General features: G+C 36.4%; 1 protein-coding gene across 50 annotated transcripts in view; it reads left to right on the forward strand.

Annotated features, from left to right (window-relative positions):
- Window positions 1-1,857: 1,857 nt before the first annotated feature.
- LOC103955201 (receptor-like protein EIX2) overlaps window positions 1,858-16,932 on the forward strand; it is a 49,528-nt gene continuing 34,453 nt past the window's right edge. For 31 of the 50 annotated variants that reach the window (XM_048568000.1, XM_048568008.1, XM_048568023.1 and 28 more), the window contains exons 1-12: window positions 1,858-5,664; window positions 6,509-6,629; window positions 7,038-7,215; window positions 7,837-7,956; window positions 8,168-8,421; window positions 8,541-8,625; window positions 9,833-9,933; window positions 11,649-11,759; window positions 11,877-15,058; window positions 15,678-15,758; window positions 16,073-16,288; window positions 16,406-16,599. In XM_048568000.1, coding sequence (XP_048423957.1) covers window positions 1,993-5,037 — 3,045 coding nt within the window. In that variant the 5' untranslated portion in view covers window positions 1,858-1,992 and the 3' untranslated portion in view covers window positions 5,038-5,664; window positions 6,509-6,629; window positions 7,038-7,215; ... (7 more) ...; window positions 16,073-16,288; window positions 16,406-16,599. Of the gene's footprint in view, window positions 5,665-5,998; window positions 6,014-6,508; window positions 6,630-7,037; window positions 7,216-7,742; window positions 7,957-8,167; window positions 8,422-8,540; window positions 8,626-9,832; window positions 9,934-10,221; window positions 10,291-11,648; window positions 11,760-11,876; window positions 15,059-15,392; window positions 15,503-15,677; window positions 15,759-16,072; window positions 16,289-16,405; window positions 16,600-16,932 lie in introns of all 50 variants that reach the window. The other 19 variants (XM_048568002.1, XM_048568007.1, XM_048567998.1 and 16 more) reach the window with 19 other exon arrangements.

Raw genomic sequence — 16,932 nt, forward strand, 5'->3', positions numbered from 1 at the left:
GTAAATCTGGGGTTCTGTGCACAACAAAATATGGAATTTCAACAACAAAGTTTAAACATTTTGATATGGCCAAAAACAGATTCTTCTTCTTTCTCAAAACCCTCAAATTTGTCATATGGCCAAGTTTTATTTGGTCACTTGTTTATATTTGCGACAAGAGTATAAGTCCAAGGATGCCTTGTTGAAAACATCTGTGTCCCATGTGTATCATCTTCTGCTGGTTAAACCAGAAATATAGCCGTTGAATCAGTTGCGAGCAATTAGTAGATGATTAATTTTCTTTTTGTCGTAAATTATGGAACTTCAAGGAGCTTGAAGGGCTCTCAGATCAGACGAGGAAGGATGTTTCACAAGTTCTTACGAAGATCGATGCGATTAACAAAGAGTTAAAGCCACTAGGACATACCTGCCAGAAGAAGGTAACACAACTGGGGTTTTACCCTATTCTGATGTCAATGCTTACTGCTATGCATATGCAATTATGGATCAATTCGTGCGTGTTCATGATGAATGTTAGGAGTCCAAACTCTCAACCGATGCTGGTTATCTCTCATTCTATTTAGTAAAAGTGTAGAAAGTGTTTATATAATTCAACGTTTTGAGATTGTTTTGTTACAGTGAAAGTGAAAGTGAAAGTGAGAAGATGAGGATGAAGAAGCTGAGAGCAAGAACATGGATTTGTTACAGTGAAGAAGTAGCAGCCTATGTGGGTAACTGATGATCTGATTAGGTTTGTGTGATGATGTGTATAAGGTGACGTTTTTCGATGTTTACATATATGGGTGGTGGTGATTGGCATTTGGTGTAATTTCTAAGTTGGTTTGTTTCATTAATTAGTGTTTGGTAAAAACATTTGGCTGATTTAGGCAGGAAAAGACCCTATAAGTTTAAACAAGTTTGTAACTAAAAGCATGTGGCCTTGCATTTTCCTTCTGATTTTTCCATGTATCCAATGATATTTATGTAATAATGTAAAGTTTTATGAGGGATTTTGGGACAAATGGAGTGTATTTTGATCATTTTTTTTCAGTACTGCGCACTATATACGGAATGATTACATTTTCTATCATTTCGTAGATTCTTCACCTAACACCAAAAAGTAATGAGTGTTATTATGTCCACAATGTCGTCTAATTTTTCACCCACTTTTGAATGAAAGTTTTAGTGACAAGTTTATTCTATTGCAAGACTACATGGAAGGACATAAGCAAAATATAAAGAAAGTGTTTTCATTTGGGAACTGGAGTGGATTTAAGGAACATTTCTTGGTATAGATGCAAATAGTGGGAAAAAGGGAACGAATCACATCCCTTCCTCTAGTCGGGTCAAACGATAAGAACCCCCTAAAAGATGCAAATAGAGTTAGGGATTAGAGCTTCTGTCTTTGTCCATCTCTTTTGCAATTTCGTAAATGCATGCGAATCAGTGAACATATTAATAGATAAATTAGTTGATAATATAGCTAGTATTTAAAAAAAAAAAATACCGCAAATATTAAGTCATGCTCACTTGCATTGCCAATTGCCACTCTCTTTTCTCTTCCAATCCCCTTCATCAATTATATTTATGAATTTCCACCGCTAGCCATATGGATTTTCCACCAAAGACTAATCGGTGTGCAAAGACTTCCACATGCAGACCCTTAATTCCAGTCAACCAGCATGTGTGGTGTAAAATATAACAACATATCCAAATCTGTTTTTCGTAAGCAAGTTGATAAGTTGTGAATTGTGATGGAACATGAAGACCCTTAATTCAACAACCCATCACAATCAAGTACCAGCTGTGTCGACAAGGGACCTGCAAACTTGTAAAAGGGGTTGTGAACACCCACCACTCATTTCAGTTACCCTTTTTTCTTTTCTCCATCCGACGACTTTCGTTTTCAGCTCTCCTACCTACATCGATAATCTTTTCCTATAAATTCGATATCGTACTAATTTTAGTAGCTAAACATCTCACCAACAAAGCAAAAAAAAATTGTGTGTAATAATGGATAGCCATTGTCACCTCAGTATTGCTCACTATTTGCTTCTTTTGCTTTTGGTCTCTTTCTGCATGCAGAGTACTACTAAACTCTGTTTCTGTTTAGCTGGTGACGAAATTTCAAGCAGTGTGAAGACAAATTCATGCATTGAGGAAGAAAGACAAGCGCTTCTCGTCTTTAAACAACATTTTGTTGATCATTCTGGTAGGCTTTCGTCTTGGGTGGGTCATGATTGCTGCCAATGGGAAGGTATTTCATGCAACAACAGCACTGGTCACGTCGTGAAGATGGACCTCCGGAATCTATATGACTTTTCTGACGATGATGAGTATGAAGAGAGGAGATATGCTTCTTTGGGAGGTAAGATAAATGCTTCTCTGTTGAGCTTGAAACATTTAAATTACCTGGACTTGAGCCTGAATTCGTTTGATAGCATTCAAATTCCTAAGTTCATTGGGGAGCTTAAAAGTTTGCAATATCTCAATCTCTCATTTGCATCATTTAGAGGAGAGATTCCCTCTTCTCTTGGTAACCTGTCAAGCCTAAATTTTCTTGATCTCGGGTTGAGTTATAACTTATCTTCCAAAAATTTGAATTGGCTTTCTCACCTCTCTTCCCTGAAATACATTAATCTCAATGGCGTTGATCTTAGCAGCACAGGAGTCAGTTGGGCATATGATATTAACATGCTTCCTTCATTGTTAGAGCTACATTTATCTTCGTGCCAAATTGAAAGCATTCCACTCTCACTGCAGAGCATTAACTTCCTTCCACTTTCACTACAGAGGATTAACTTCACATCACTGTTGGTCCTTGATATGTCGTATAATGGCATTAAAAGTTCTTCATTTCCCGGCTGGTTTTTTAATCTTACCAACCTCGTATCACTTGATCTATCTAGGAATGATTTCGGGGATTCTTTTCCAAGTGAATTTTCAAACTTCAAATCTCTGGAAAATCTTTATTTATCTGACACAGGCTTAAAAGGTCAAATTCCTAAAGTCAGTGGAAATTTGTGCAAGCTAAAAGTCTTAAGTCTTTCATGGAACAACTTTGATGGGGGGATTGAAGAGTTTTGTAGGAGTCTCTCAAATTGTCCAAGTAATACATTAGAGTCACTAGATTTGTCTAATTGTGAGCTTGAAGGCCAATTGCCGGTCTTTTTAGGAATGTTTAAAAGTTTGCAGAATCTCAACCTTAGAGAAAACAATTTGTGGGGCTCAATTCCAGATTCCATCGGAAACTTGTCGTCCTTGAAAACACTAGACCTCAGTTATAATAAGATGAACGGCTCAATTCCAGAAAGTATTGGACAGCTCTGTGAGCTAGTTTCCCTACTTCTGTTTAGTAATTCATGGGAAGGCATTCTAACGGAAGCCCATTTCATAAATCTTACCAGATTACAAGTTTTTGGAGTAGGAAATATAGACCGACCTATGTCCCTCAGTCTGGACGGGGCTTATGACAGGGTTCCTCCTTTCAAGCTCTTCACAATTTATATCATAAATTGTCGGATAAGTCCTGGTTTTTGGGTATGGCTTCAAACTCAAACTGAACTGTCTAATGTTATGCTTCTGGGTAATGGAATCTCGGATTCCATACCAGAGGAATGGTTGTTGAAGATATCTTCCCAACTTAGCGATCTATACTTGTCTTCCAACCACTTTCATGGAAACTTTCCATCCCATTTGAAATTTCCAAATTCAATGTTTATTGATTTGAGTCATAATCAGTTGGAGGGCCCTCTACCACTTTGGTGTTTCCCTAATGTCTATTCCCTTTATCTAGAAGGCAATTTATTTTCTGGGCCAATCCCCTCAAATATTGACCAAATGATGCCCAAGTTGGAAGAATTGTTACTTCATGAGAATCATTTGAATGGCACTATTCCTCCATCTATTTGTAAGATGCAGAAGTTAAAAATCCTGTCTCTAAGGAGCAATCAGTTTTCGGGAGAACTCCCTCATGCATGGAATATGGAGAGCATTATGGTGTTTTTAGATGTTGGTCAAAACAATCTGTCTGGTAAGATTCCCACTTCATTGGGGGTACTACGTTCCCTGGAAATTTTAAAGCTCAACGACAACAATTTTGGCGGTGAAATTCCTGATGCCTTGCAAAATTGTTCAAGTTTGAGGAGTATTGATCTTGGAGACAACAAGTTATCTGGGAAAATACCTCTATGGATAGGAGGGTCAAACGTATCTAAGTTGTCTAGGCTACGATTACGGTCCAACTATTTTAGTGGATGTATTTCCCAGCAACTGTGCAATCTTCAAGGCCTTCACATCCTCGACCTTAGTCACAACAGCCTTTCAGGTACTATTCCCATGTGTTTGGATAACTTAACTTCGCTAGTCAATGATGATCCTTATGAAGAATATTATAATGGGTATGAGCAAGCCACACTGACACTAAAAGGAGAAGAACTTGTGTACAACACAACTCTGTATCTTGTAAAGAGCATTGATCTTTCATCAAATAATTTAAAAGGTGAAATCCCTGAAGAAATAAGCAGCCTCATTATGTTGGGCACCTTGAATTTGTCCATGAATCAATTAATTGGAAAGATTCCTTCCAAGGTCGGAAACTTGCGTTGGCTCGAAACTCTTGATCTCTCACACAACCACCTTTCGGGACAAATTCCTCAAAGCTTGTCATCTTTAACCTCTTTGTCCCACCTAGACTTGTCTTACAACAACTTGGTTGGAAGATTTCCTACTGGAAACCAACTTCAAACGCTCAATTTTTCGTCCATTTATGTGGGCAATCAATGGTTATGTGGAGTTCCTCTCTCAACTAAGTGCCCTGAAGATGACACTTTTATTGCTAAGGATGCAAAGGAGGAGAATGAAGATGGAAAGGATAAGTTGTGGCTCTATGTCAGCGTGGTATTTGGCTTTATCGTAGGCTTTTGGGGCGTTTGCGGCACATTGATCTTAAAGACATCGTGGAGGTATGCCTATTTTCAATTCTTCGATGACATCAAAGATAAGGTAGCACTGGCAATTGCATTGAAAATGGCTCGTTTCAAAATGTTTTTATTTTGAAGTTGGATTGTGCTAATATATAATGTGATGTTTTTCTCTTTTTACTTTGTGTTTTGGTATTTGCAACTTATGTATTAAATAAAAAAATGTTTCAGTAAGTGTTCCCACAAACAATTATGTAACGGTTATCCATTTAATACAAGAACTCTATCTAGTTTGTACTTATGAATCGCATAATACAATCTACCTATGGAATGTTGCAATTTAACAAAATAACATTACGAAGTAGATAAGTACACTTGTGTATTCTTCTCTTTTACACATGAATGTCATCCAACTCGGCGAGTGGTAGTCCACCTCTACCGCCTTCTCGATGCTGCCAAAACCATACAAAAATGGGTGGAAGAATTGGTGGTTCGATATCGTCGAGGGTTTTCTGGGATTCCTGTTCCTTGCAGAGAGAGAGAGGTGGAAGAAGAAGGAGAAGAAGTTGAACCCTTGAATTGGGAAAAGGAACGAACTTCTAGAGGCGATTGAATTGGTTTTGAAGATTTGAGGTTTCTTGGCGTCCGTTGCAGAGAGAGATTAGGGGGTTTGCACAGAGGGTGGGTGGGCGATTCAAGTGAGGGGCTAGAAGGATGGGGGCTCCATCTCTATTCTCGCTTGCTGAAACTTTCCGCTCTTCAGGTAATCTCTCAGTTGAAAGCTTCTAATTATTTTTTTTTCATTTGGGTTTTTTTTTCTTTGGATTTATGTATTTTTTTTTTCCCCAGTGAATTCGACATGAAATCAGACAAACGGATTTAGTAAACAAATTGATGAAATTTTTATTTGCGTGCCCTGTTTTTGATTTGTTTGGTTTGGCTTTTAGAGAAATTTGCTGCTACCCTTGATTTTCCAGTGACATTTGTGCAGCCTGCATTTAATCATATGATGATTTATATAAGCTTTTTCAAATCTTTCAAATTGTTTATGTGCAAATGGGGTTGAACGTGTTAATGAGTGGTTGTGTTGTTTGCAGCGAGCTCCGTTCAAGGTAATTTCATTTCTTATAGACAATTTTGTCAAGATTTCTGGGTTTCTTTTTGCTTCTTCTCTGCTAACTTACTCATCTGGAAGTTAATTTTGTTCAAAGACCAAGTATTGTTCTTCAATTAAGATTTCTGGGTGTTTTTTTTAAGGAAAACTAATGAAAAGGCCTCGAAAACTTTTAGTTTTAATGATAAGGACAAAATAAAGGATAAACTGGATAGTGCAGGTTTGACTTTTTAGTGTAAAAATGTGGTTTTTCGTTAAAGTGAACAGTACCATGAGCTTTTCGTTAAAACTCCCTTTTTTTTTTTTTTTTTTTTTTTGTTTCTTCTTTTCTGTTAAATTACTCATCTGGATGTTAATTTAGTTCAAAAACTAAGTATTGTTCTTCAATTAATCTTATCATAAAGCATATGAGAACGTGGCACACTAGTGTTCGATGAAATGTGTCTGAGAATCTGTCAATATGATATATTATAATTCTGACTCTCCTCTTCAGCTCCGGCCCCAGGTGCGTGAAGGCGACGTGGACCTGGTCGATGGTGTCTTCATTCACAGTTCCGGACGACAGTTCTGAACCTCTGGCGATTCCGACTGAGAAAGAGGTCAATAACAGCAAGGTAACGGAATTCAATGTTTTGTGTTTGTTATAGAGGCATTTTTGCAACAGTATATCAGAGAATATTTCTAGATAGTCTGTCCAGATAGCTTAGAATGTGTTTCATGATGCATATGGCTGAAGCGGTTTTGGCTACTTTTTGGATTGCTCATTAATTTTTTTCTTGGCTGGTACAAATACATATAAGAAAAGTACTATCCTTTAATCAACTTTTATTCAGGTTCAAATTTAGAATGCATTTGTATTCATGAGGCATTGGGGTAAAGTGCCTGTGTTCTGTGTTTTGTTGTTATTTTTTCATCCTTTTAAATTGTATTATGGGTAAGTGAACACATTTAGCTGAGAAATATCAACAACAAAGTTTAAACTTTTTGATATGGCATAACCCTCAAACTTGTCATATGGTCAGGTTTTATTTGGTCACTTGTTTATGTTTGTGGATGCCTTGTTGAAAATATCTGTGTCCCATGTGCTTCATCTTCTGCTGGTGAAACCAGAAATATAACCGTTGGATCATTTGCTAGCAATTAGTAGAGGGATGGGGGCTTCATCTCTATTCTCGCATGCTGAAACTTTCCGCTCTTCAGGTAATCTCTCAGTTGAAAGCTTCTAATTAATTTTTTTTCATTTGGGTATTTTTTTTATTTATTTATGGATTTATGTATTTTTTGTTCCAGTGAATTCGAAATGAAATCAGAAAAACGGATTTAGTAACAAATATATGAAATTTTTATTTGCGTGTCCTGTTTTTGATTTGTTTGGTTTGGAATTATATTATTTTTTGCTTTTTTTGGCAAGGGCTTTTAGAGAATAAAGTTGCTTGCTGCTACCCTTGATTTTCCAGTGACATTTGTGTAGCCTGCATTTAGTCATATAATGGATGGTGTAAATTCAGTTCTTATAGACAATTTTTTTTTAAAAAGATATCTGGGTTTCTTTTTGCTTCTTCTCTGTTAAATTACCCATCTGGAAGTTAATTTTGTTCAAAGACTAAGTATTGTTCTTCAATTAAAGATTTCTGGGTTTTTTTTGTTGCTTCTTTTCTGTTAAATTACTCATCTGGATGTTAATTTTGTTCAAAAACTAAGTATTGTTCTTCAATTAATCTTACAAGAAAGCATATGGGAACATGGCACACTAGGTGTTCGATGAAATGTGTCTGAGAATCCGTCAATATGATATATTATAATTTTGACCCTCCGCTTCAGCTCCGGCCTCAGGTTTGTGAAGGCGAAGTGGTCCTGGTCGACTGTCTCTTCTCCACGGTTCTGGACGATGGTTCCGAAGCTCTGGCGATTCCGACTGAGAAAGAGGTCAATAACAACAAGGTAATGGAATTCAATGTTTTGTGTATTTAGACGTAGGCATTATACATTTTAATTGATGCACATACTTCTAGAGGCATACTTCAAGGCACAGAAATTACGTAGTTTGTAGTCCTGTTAATTTTGAATACTATTATGTATTTCAACATAATAGTGTTCCATTGCCCAAAAAGAAAACAGAAAGGAATTGTATGAGTTTCTGATTTTCTTGCAGTTGAAGAGGATCCTGCTGATGGTGAACCTAAATTTAAACCTTTTACTGGATCTGGAAGACGCTTGGATGGGAAGCCTTTGAAATATAAGCCAGCACCAGCTTCTTCCTCAGGATCCAAAGACAAGAAACCTGCAGTCACCAATGGAAATGCACAACCTTCTACAGGATCTAGTTCACAAGCTACCAGTTGTCAGGCTCGGGGAAAACTTGTTTTCGGATCGAATGCCAGTCGCTCTCCAAAGGAGACAAAAAAGGTACTCTTGCTTCTCTTGTTTCATGACTTCCATCAACTGACTTTGGAATTATTTTACAAACGTTGCCAGTTTGATATGATGCTGATCGTAAATCACTCTTTATCTATTCAATTCTGCAGGAAGCTGCAAAAGAGACTAAGAAAGAGAAGCAGCCGGAAGTGCAAGAAGACCCGAAATTCCAGCCTTTTATCAACTTTTAGTCAGGTTCAAATTTAGAATGCATTTGTACTCATGAGGCATTGTGGTAAAATAGCTAGGGGATAACGTTTTAGTCAGGTACAAATAGCAACTGTTTTTTTTGTTTTTGGTTATTTTTTCATGTAGGGGATAACTTTTTGTTGTTTATTGAAAGGAATATTAGAACACATCCACACCCTATTTTGTCAAATTGTTCTAAAGTGTCTGATGCCGATTTTAGAATTCTCCTGACTTTCTAACTCAAATCTGTGCCAAGAGAACCCAACTAAAGTGGTTCGCCGCTCCATGTATGAAGTATTAGTGAATTATTTGTTATTTACAAAACGAAACAAAAATTTTTGCGTTTTAAGCATACATAGTGAAATTTATGTTATAAATTTTTTGATAAGAAGCAGGTGTAAATTAGAATCATACTAATATAGGTATGCTATATACATAAATTTGATAGTACCATCAGTTCAGAATTAATCTTTAGTGTCATTAAAAAATATACGTAAATTTATATACATAAATTTGATAGCACCATAAATTTGGGGTACTGCTGTTAGGTTTTTCCAGCGCATGATAAGTTGTCGTAAGAGTATAAGGAATTATAGTTTTAGAGGATTAAATTGTTTTCCGAATTGGAGTTGTTTTCCGAATTGGAGTTAGTTTCTCAATTGGAGTAGGTTTTATAACTAGATTCCAATTAGGATTAAAAATCCTTATTGAAGAAGACCTTTATTATGTCTATATAAAGGGGCTATTGTACTAGTTTTGAATTGGGGGGAGCAAAACAATAAATTGTATACCACTCAAGGGATTAGAGTGAGAGAATATTGTAAAGTGTGTGCGAGAGAAAAGAAAAGAGATAGTGTATTTCTTGTTCCTGTTCTTTCAGGTTTTTCATCAAGTCCTAGTTCTAGAGATTTGGCAAGATTATTGGTTGTACTCATTATTGATATAGTGAAAGATTGTTGTTGCTGTCCCGTGGATGTAGGCACGTATTGCCGAACCACGTTAATTCTTGGTGTTGATTTGTCTTGGTTATTTGTTTTCGATTTCCGGAGCTTGATCTGTTTTTACCATTCTTAAATGTGATATTCTCAACAACTGTTATATTTAGTACAGCCAATATGGTGCCGTTCAGGTGTTTTTGACTAATCTCTGCAGTTTTTGAATTCATCTGGGGTATTTGTGATTTTAAACGACACTAAAAATTTATGGGCTATAGGAACCGCTTGTTAAGAAAATGGGTCCAAATTCAGAGCTGCATTCTTCTTCCCTCAAAATAAGAAGAAAACGCTTCCTCAACTCCATATTTTGGCACCTCAGGTATACTTGCGTTCTAAAGCCTTTTACTTCTTCCGATTTCTTCAGAGCTATTATTTTACCCATATGTGATTTGTAAAGTGGAAGATTGGATTTCATATGTCTGAGTATTTAGGGTTTTGTACAATGCAAACTTGGGCTTATTGATCCAAATGGCTAGAACAATGTACTCAACAATTTCATATCCTCTTGGGCCAAGGAGAGTATATTACTTGCTAATAAGGAATATACTTCATATAATAGCAATGTGCTGATGTGTGGCATGCTTTAATTAGGGATATTTATGTGTAGGAAGAAAGCCATAGAGAGAGAGAGAGAGAGAGGGAGAGAGAGAGAGCCGAGGACACACAAATGACACATGTAAAACATTTATTTCATTGCTTCATTTTTGGTACAAAAAAACATTTATTGTTAACTAAGGAACCATTTTTATGGATTTATTGAAATATGTAAGAACTTGTTTCTATCCTAACACATTAATTTTGCTCAATAGGAATCCCATAACTGAAATTTTATAGAAATGGTGTAATTGGTCAATCTGAAATTTTGAATTTTAGCCGATGAATGAACTCTTACAAGCTTTCTACTGCATATACACATCTTTTTTGGTTGTTAGATTTTGTTTTTATTTCATTTTTTGGTAAATGGAATGGTTGGTTTTGCAAAGGACTGACCTTTATCTTTTGTAGTTTTACCTTTTTTGGTATCGAGTATTGGTTGGTTTTATTTTGTAGATTGACAGGTATTTGTGCGTTATTTGTTTTCAATAATCAGTTTTCGTTATTTGTTTTAAATTTTATTATGGATAAGTGAACACAATTATGAGTATCAACCATTTATCCTCATTCATATTCAAATGTAATTTAATATCGATTTTGTAAGAGTTTTTTTGTCAATAATTTATGAATTTTTGTCAGTGAAACAATTTTTGAGCCGCATTTGGTCCGACGCTAATAATTTTTGTACTGCTGGATAATTATATTTTCTCATTGCGCAGAAAAAAAGTTTGCAGTGTGGGTTTTCTAAATTCAGTCACTTCATTCTCTAATCTCATAGATCTCCAAATTAAATCCATTTAACTATGTCATTCTTTGTATCATTTTACCGTATTTATTTGAGTTCTGTATTTAAATGTTGTTGACTTTTATTACATGAAGAAAACTGCCATATCCATAGAAAATAAATTTTTGATTTGTGTAGCAATGCATTTGAACGCTACAGTATTTTCTGTTTGGGTTTTTTTTTCCAACTTAATTTGTTTTGGATTGTTGATTTTGAATTTTCGGTTTAATGTATTTACAAAGGCCATGAACTCTTTGATGGTAGTATTCCATTTTTTTACTGATTCCCAGATTTTTTTTCAAGAGAATTAATTATCTGTTTGTCTCAGCTAACAGAGTAAATCTGGGGTTCTGTACACAACAAAATATGGAATTTAGCTAAGAAATTTCAACAACAAAGTTTAAACTTTTTGATATGGCAAAAAACAGATTCTCTTCTTTCTCAAAACCCTCAAATTTGTCATATGATCAGGGTTTATTTAGTCATTTGATTATGTCTGGGACAAGTATGTATGTCCGAGGATGCCTTGTTGAAAATTTATGTACCCCATGTGCTTCATCTTCTGCTGGTTAAACCAGAAATATAGCCGTTGAATCCGTTGCTAGCAATTAGTAGATGATTAATTTCCTTTTTGTCGTAAATTATGGAACTTCCAGGAGCTTGAAGGGCTCTCAGATCCGATGAGGAAGGATGTTTCACGAGTTCGTAAGAAGATCAATGCGATTAACAAAGAGTTAAAGTCACTAGGACATACCTGCCAGAAGAAGGTAACACAACTTGGATTTTTACCACATTCAGATGTTAATGTTTACTGCTATGCATATGCAATTATGGATCAATTCGTGTCTGTTCGTGATGAATTTCGGGTTTGTAACTTGTCACAGGAAAAGGAATACAGAGATGCACTTGAGGCTTTCAATGAAAAGAACAGAGAAAAAGTGCAGCATATAACAAAGCTAATGGAGGTTAGTTTGTTAAACAAATTTTTACTTGGCATAGCGGTGTTGCAATTTCATGGATGGGTTGAACTCAAACCAGTCTGATGGCTTTCTCACCTCTCTTCCCTGAAATACATTAATCTCAATGGCGTTGATCTTAGCAGCACAGGAGTCAGTTGGGCATATGATATTAACATGCTTCCTTCATTGTTAGAGTTACATTTATCTTCGTGCCAAATTGAAAGCATTCCACTCTGACTGCAGAGCATTAACTTCCTTCCACTTTCACTACAGAGGATTAACTTCACATCACTGTTGGTCCTTGATATGTCGTCTAATGGCATTAAAAGTTCTTCATTTCCCGGTTGGTTTTTTAATCTTACCAACCTCGTAACACTTGATCTATCCGGGAATGATTTCAGCAATTATTTTCCAAGTGGATTTTCAAACTTCAAATCTTTGCAAAACCTTGATTTATCTGAAATAGGCTTAAAAGGTCAAATTCCTAAAGTCAGTGGAAATTTGTGCAAGCTAAAAGTCTTAAGTCTTTCAGGGAACTACTTTGATGGGGGGGGATTGAAGAGTTTTGGAGGAGTCTCTCAAATTGTCCAAGTAATACATTAGAGTCACTAGATTTGTCTAATTGTGAGCTTGAAGGCCAATTGCCGGTCTTTTTAGGAATGTTTAAAAGTTTGCAGAATCTCAACCTTGGAGAAAACAATTTGTGGGGCTCAATTCCAGATTCCATCGGAAACTTGTCATCCTTGAGAAAACTATACCTCTATTCTAATAATTTGTCGGGCTCAATTCCAAATTCCATCGGAAACTTGTCGTCCTTGAGAATACTAGAGCTCAATGATAACAAGATGAACGGCTCAATTCCAGAAAGTATTGGACAACTCTGTGTAATTCATGGGAAGGCATTCTAACGGAAGCCCATTTCATAAATCTTACCAGATTACAAGATTTTGAAGTAGAAAACATAGACCGACCCACGTCCCTCATTCTCGACGGGGCTTATGACAGGGTTCCCCCTTTCAAGCTCTTCAGAATTTTTATCATAAATTGTCGAATAAGTCTTGGTTTTTGGGTATGGCTTCAAACTCAAACTGAACTGTCTGATGTTGCCCTTCAGGGTAATGGAATCTCAGATTCCATACCTGAGGAATGGTTGCTGAAGATATCTGCCCAACTCACCTATCTAGACTTGTTTTACAACCACTTTCATGGAAACTTTCCATCCCATTTGAAATTTCCAAATTTAATGTCTATTGATTTGAGTCATAATCAGTTGGAGGGCCCTCTACCACTTTGGTGTTTCCCTAATGTCCAAGTTGGAAGAATTGTTACTTGATGAGAATCATTTGAATGGCACTATTCCTCCCTCTATTTGTAAGATGCAGAAGTTAAAAATCCTGTCTCTAAGGAGTAATCAGTTTTCGGGAGAACTCCCTCATGCATGGAATATGGAGAGCATTATGGTGTTTTTAGATGTTGGTCAAAACAATCTGTCTGGTAATATTCCCACTTCATTGGGGGTACTACGTTCCTTGGAAATTTTAAAGCTCAACGACAACAATTTTGGCGGTGAAATTCCTGATGCCTTGCAAAATTGTTCAAGTTTGAGGAGTATTGATCTTGGTGACAACAAGTTATCTGGGAAAATACCTCTATGGATAGGAGGGTCAAACGTATCTAAGTTGTCTAGGCTACAATTACGGTCCAACTATTTTAGTGGATGTATTTCCCAACAACTGTGCAATCTTCAAGGCCTTCACATCCTCGACCTTAGTCACAACAGCCTTTCAGGTACTATTCCCATATGTTTGGATAACTTAACTTCGCTTATCAATGATGCTTCTTATGAAAATGATTATGATGAGTTTGAGCAAGCCACACTGACACTAAAAGGAGAAGAACTTGTGTACAACACAACTCTATATCTTGTAAAGAGCATTGATCTTTCATCAAATAATTTACAAGGTGAAATCCCTAAAGAAATAAGCAGCCTCATTCAATTGGGCACCTTGAATTTGTCCAAGAATCAATTGACTGGAAAGATCCCCTCTAAGGTCGGCAACTTGCATTGGCTTGAAACTCTTGATCTCTCACACAACCACCTTTTGGGACAAATTTCTCAAAGCTTGTCATCTTTAACCTCTTTGTCCCACCTGGACTTGTCTTACAACTTGTCTGGAAGAATTCCTACTGGAAACCAGCTTCAAACGCTCAAATTTTCGTCCATTTATGTGGGTAATCAATGGCTATGTGGCTTTCATCTCTCAACTAAGTGCCCTGAAGATGACACTTTTACTGCTAAAGATGCAAAGGACGAGAATGAAGATGGAAATGATAAGTTGTGGCTCTATGTCAGCGTGGTACTTGGCTTTATCGTAGGTTTTTGTTGCGTTTGCGGCACGTTGATCTTAAAGACATCGTGGAGGTATGCCTATTTTCAATTCTTCGATGACATCAAAGATAAGGTAGCACTTTCAATTGCACTAAAAGTGGCTCGTTTCAAAATGTTTTTATTCTGAAGTTTGATTGTACTAATATATAATGTGATGTTTTTCCCTTCTACTTTGTGTTTTGATACTTGCAGCATATGTATTAAATAAAAGAATCTTTCAGTAAGTGATCCCACAAACAATTATCTAACGGTTATCCATTTAATACAAGAATTCTATCTAGTTTGTACTTATGAATCGCATAATACAATCTACCGATGTAATGTTGCAATTTAACAAAATAACATTACGAACTAGATAAGCACACGTGCGTATTCTTCTCTTTTACACTTGAATGTCGTCCAACTCGGCGAGTGGTAGTCCACCTCTACCGCCTTCTCGATGCTGCCAAAACCATACAAAAATGGGAGGAAGAATTGGTGGTTCGATATCGTCGAGGGTTTTCTGGGATCCTGTTCCTTGCAGAGAGAGAGGTGGGAGAATTCGATGGCGTCTTCCGGGTTCCTGTCCCTTGCCGACAGAGAGATGGGAGAGGTATTTTGGCGTCTGTTGCAGAGAGAGATTAGGGGGTGGGTCTAGGGTTTGCACAGGGGGTGGGTGGGCGATTCAATTGAGGGGCTCCATCTCTATTCTCGCTTGCTGAAACTTTCCGCTCTTCAGGTAATCTCTCAGTTGAAAGCTTCTAATTTTTTTTTTTCATTTGGTATTTTTTTTCTTTGGATTTATGTATTTTTTCCCCAGTGAATTCGAAATGAAATCAGAAAAACGGATTTAGTAAACAAATTGATGAAATTTTTACTTGCTGCTACCCTTGATTTTCCCGTGACATTTGTGCAGCCTGCATTTAATCATATGATGATTAAATGGGGTTGAACGTATTAATGAGTGGTTGCGTTTATATAAGCTTTTTCTTTGCTCTCTTTTTTCAAATCTTTCTAATTGTTTATGTGCAAATGGGGTTGAACGTATTAATGAGTGGTTGCGTTGTTTGCAGCGAGCTCCGTTCAAGGTTATTCCATTTCTTATAGACAATTTTGTCAAGATTTCTGGGTTTCTTTTTGCTTCTTCTCTGCTAAATTACTCATCTGGAAGTTCAAAGACCAAGTATTGTTCTTCAATTAAGATTTCTGGGTTTTTGTTTTTTTTTTTTTTTGTTGCTTCTTTTCTGTTAAATTACTCATCTGGATGTTAATTTAGTTCAAAAGCTAAGTATTGTTCGATGAAATGTGTCTGAGAATCTGTCACTATGATATATTATAATTCTGACTCTCCTCTTCAGCTCCGGCCCCAGGTGCGTGAAGGTGACGTGGACCTGGTCGACGGTGTCTTCATTCACAGTTCCGGACGACAGTTCTGAAAAGTACTATCCTTTTATCAACTTTTAATTCTTTTTGGCTTGCTCATTAATTTTTTTGTTGACCTTGGCTGGTACAAATACATATAAGAAAAGTACTATCCTTTTATCAACTTTTAGTCAGGTTCAAATTTAGAATGGATTTGTATTCATGAGGCATTTTTTCATATGGTAAAGTGCCTGTGTTCTGTGTTTTGTTGTTATTTTTTCATCCTTTTAAATTGTATTATGGATAAGTGAACACATTTAGCTGAGAAATTTCAACAACAAAGTTTAAACTTTTTGATATGGCATAACCCTCAAACTTGTCATATGGTCAGGTTTTATTTGGTCACTTGTTTATGTTTGTGGATGCCTTGTTGAAAATATCTGTGTCCCATGTGCTTCATCTTCTGCTGGTTAAACCAGAAATATAACCGTTGGATCACTTGAAGGGCTCTCGGGTCCAATGAGGAAGGATTTTTCACAAGTTCGTAAGAAAGATCACTGCGATTAACAAAGAGTTAGAGCCACTAGGACGTACGTGCCAGAAGAAGGTAACACAACTTGGATTTTTACCACATTTTGGTGTTAATGTTTACTGCTATGCATATGCAATCATGGATCAATTCGTGCGGGTTCATAATGAATTTTGGGTTCGTAACTTGTCACAGGAAAAGGAATACAGAGATGCACTTGAAGCTTTCAATGAAAAGAACAGAGAGAAATATAACCAAAAATATAACCGTTGTGCTTCATCTTCTGCTGGTTAAACCAGAAATATAACCATTGGATCATTTGCTAGCAATTAGTAGAGGGATGGGGGCTTCATCTCTATTCTCGCTTGCTGAAACTTTCCGCTCTTCAGGTAATCTCTCAGTTGAAAGCTTCTAATTAATTTTTTTTCATTTGGGTTTTTATTTTTTTTTATTTTTTATGGATTTATGTATTTTTTGTTCCAGTGAATTCGAAATGAAATCAGAAAAACGGATTTAGTAACAAATATATAAAATTTTTATTTGCGTGTCCTGTTTTTGATTTGTTTGGTTTGGAATTATATTATTTTTTGCTTTTTTTGGCAAGGGCTTTTAGAGAATAAAGTTGCTTGCTGCTACCCTTGATTTTCCAGTGACATTTGTGTAGCCTGCATTTAGTCATATAATGGATGGTGGTGTAAATTCAGTTCTTATAGACAATTTTT

The sequence above is a fragment of a genome, unplaced genomic scaffold, assembly GCF_019419815.1.
Source record: "Pyrus x bretschneideri cultivar Hongxiangsu unplaced genomic scaffold, Pyrus_bretschneideri_v1 Contig47, whole genome shotgun sequence".
Classification (NCBI taxonomy): Eukaryota; Viridiplantae; Streptophyta; class Magnoliopsida; order Rosales; family Rosaceae; genus Pyrus; species Pyrus x bretschneideri.